The 1,481-nt window shown below is 35.4% G+C and overlaps 1 protein-coding gene across 1 annotated transcript; it reads left to right on the top strand.

Annotated features, from left to right (window-relative positions):
- On the top strand, positions 415-1,187 carry LOC107634237. The gene is made up of 4 exons (XM_021117217.1): positions 415-593; positions 674-760; positions 889-1,013; positions 1,109-1,187. The coding sequence occupies exons 1-4, from the start codon at positions 534-536 to the stop codon at positions 1,185-1,187; spliced, it is 351 nt and encodes a 116-aa protein (XP_020972876.1). The 5' UTR covers positions 415-533.

Here is a 1,481-nt window from a genome sequence, read left to right as displayed (position 1 = left end):
CCACCAGTATCTAACCCTAACCAAATGGAGAAATCACGTTACTATAATGCAATTATTAAGGTGACAATCATTGATTACTGGTTTTGAATGGTCATAATATGCCACTTTGACTTAATAAACCCTAAAATGAAGAAGTCTCCTTTTTTTAGGCTTTTAGGTGCAAATTCAGACCATGTGCTAAAATGCAGCTAAAGTCTGTTCAACTTGAAGGATTAGCATATGCATTTTGTGCAAGCATTGAAGATCCAAGGTGAGTTCCCCTTTTTCAGCTCACACTTGTAGGATTAGTGTTGTTGAACTATCTTATATGAAACATCTGAATTTCAGTGAGACCATGATTAATGTGGATGACACGATAGTAACTAGGGAAGAACTTGCTTGTCTAGCTCCCGGAAGACCAATCTCGGACAAGGTACCTACACGGCTACACAAGCTGTTTTTTGCATGTATTTTTTTTTTGTTGTTGGCTATGAATATTTGTCTCCAACCATAAATTGCTTTACTCTCATTTGTAGATAATCAAGCTTGTGGTAATGAAGGCCACATGGGACCAAGCAAATAAGACTTTTTGGATGCTTCCGCCATCTTTTGCGGTAAATATCATGTTAACTTATATCACTTTTCTTTGAATTATGCGTAATTCATTAGAATGAGATCTCTTTAATCCTTTTAGGTGGAACATTTTATGAGACATTCACTGGATAAAATGAATGCTGCCTATATATATCGCTTTATGCCTGTCGCACCGGATCTTAAATTTGTGAGTGCATGTGAATTCTTTAATGGATTAATTTATGCAAAACCTCATTAAATCTAAATTTACGAGTTTAATGTGAAATGACCCACACTTAACTATCCGCTGCTCTGTAGATTTATGTGCCAATTAAGGAAGAAGGTGACCACTGGTATCTTATGGTCATTAGCTTATTGGATGGAAAATTATATCAGTTTGATTCTAATCTAAATGACGATCAAGTTGAGCCAAGACAAGAAATTATGAAATCCTTGGTGAGGTATCCTTAATCCATTTCTTTATACACATGTAAAATAATACATGAACCTTAACAATCTTGTCATGAATATAATTTTCAGGCTTTAAAATTATCAGATATGGTAACTTCTGGGAGAACTCTTCACTAAGTTCCATGTCGGCACTTGCATCAGAACCTCCTGCCCAAAACTCTTGATCTTCATAATCTTCTTCAATATCAGATGCCCAAAATCCCTACAAACAAAATATTGATCAATCTCCACTCTTATCAATGAAAATTATATAATTAACATGTGGTACGCAAATCATTAAACCAAGTATTACCATTTCTGCATCTGCATCCAAACCTTCCTCAAAAGGGTTCCTATTTATGCCACAAAAAGTTGCACAACTTGCATTGGTCTGCTGAATGTCCTTTGCCAATGGACAAGATTTTTTATTATGCCCTTCCATGCGACAAATACTACATCATTGTGGTTTTCGTTTTACC

The sequence above is a fragment of the Arachis ipaensis genome, chromosome B03, assembly GCF_000816755.2.
Source record: "Arachis ipaensis cultivar K30076 chromosome B03, Araip1.1, whole genome shotgun sequence".
Lineage (NCBI taxonomy): Eukaryota > Viridiplantae > Streptophyta > Magnoliopsida > Fabales > Fabaceae > Arachis > Arachis ipaensis.
This window is presented reverse-complemented; position numbering and strand designations above follow the sequence as displayed.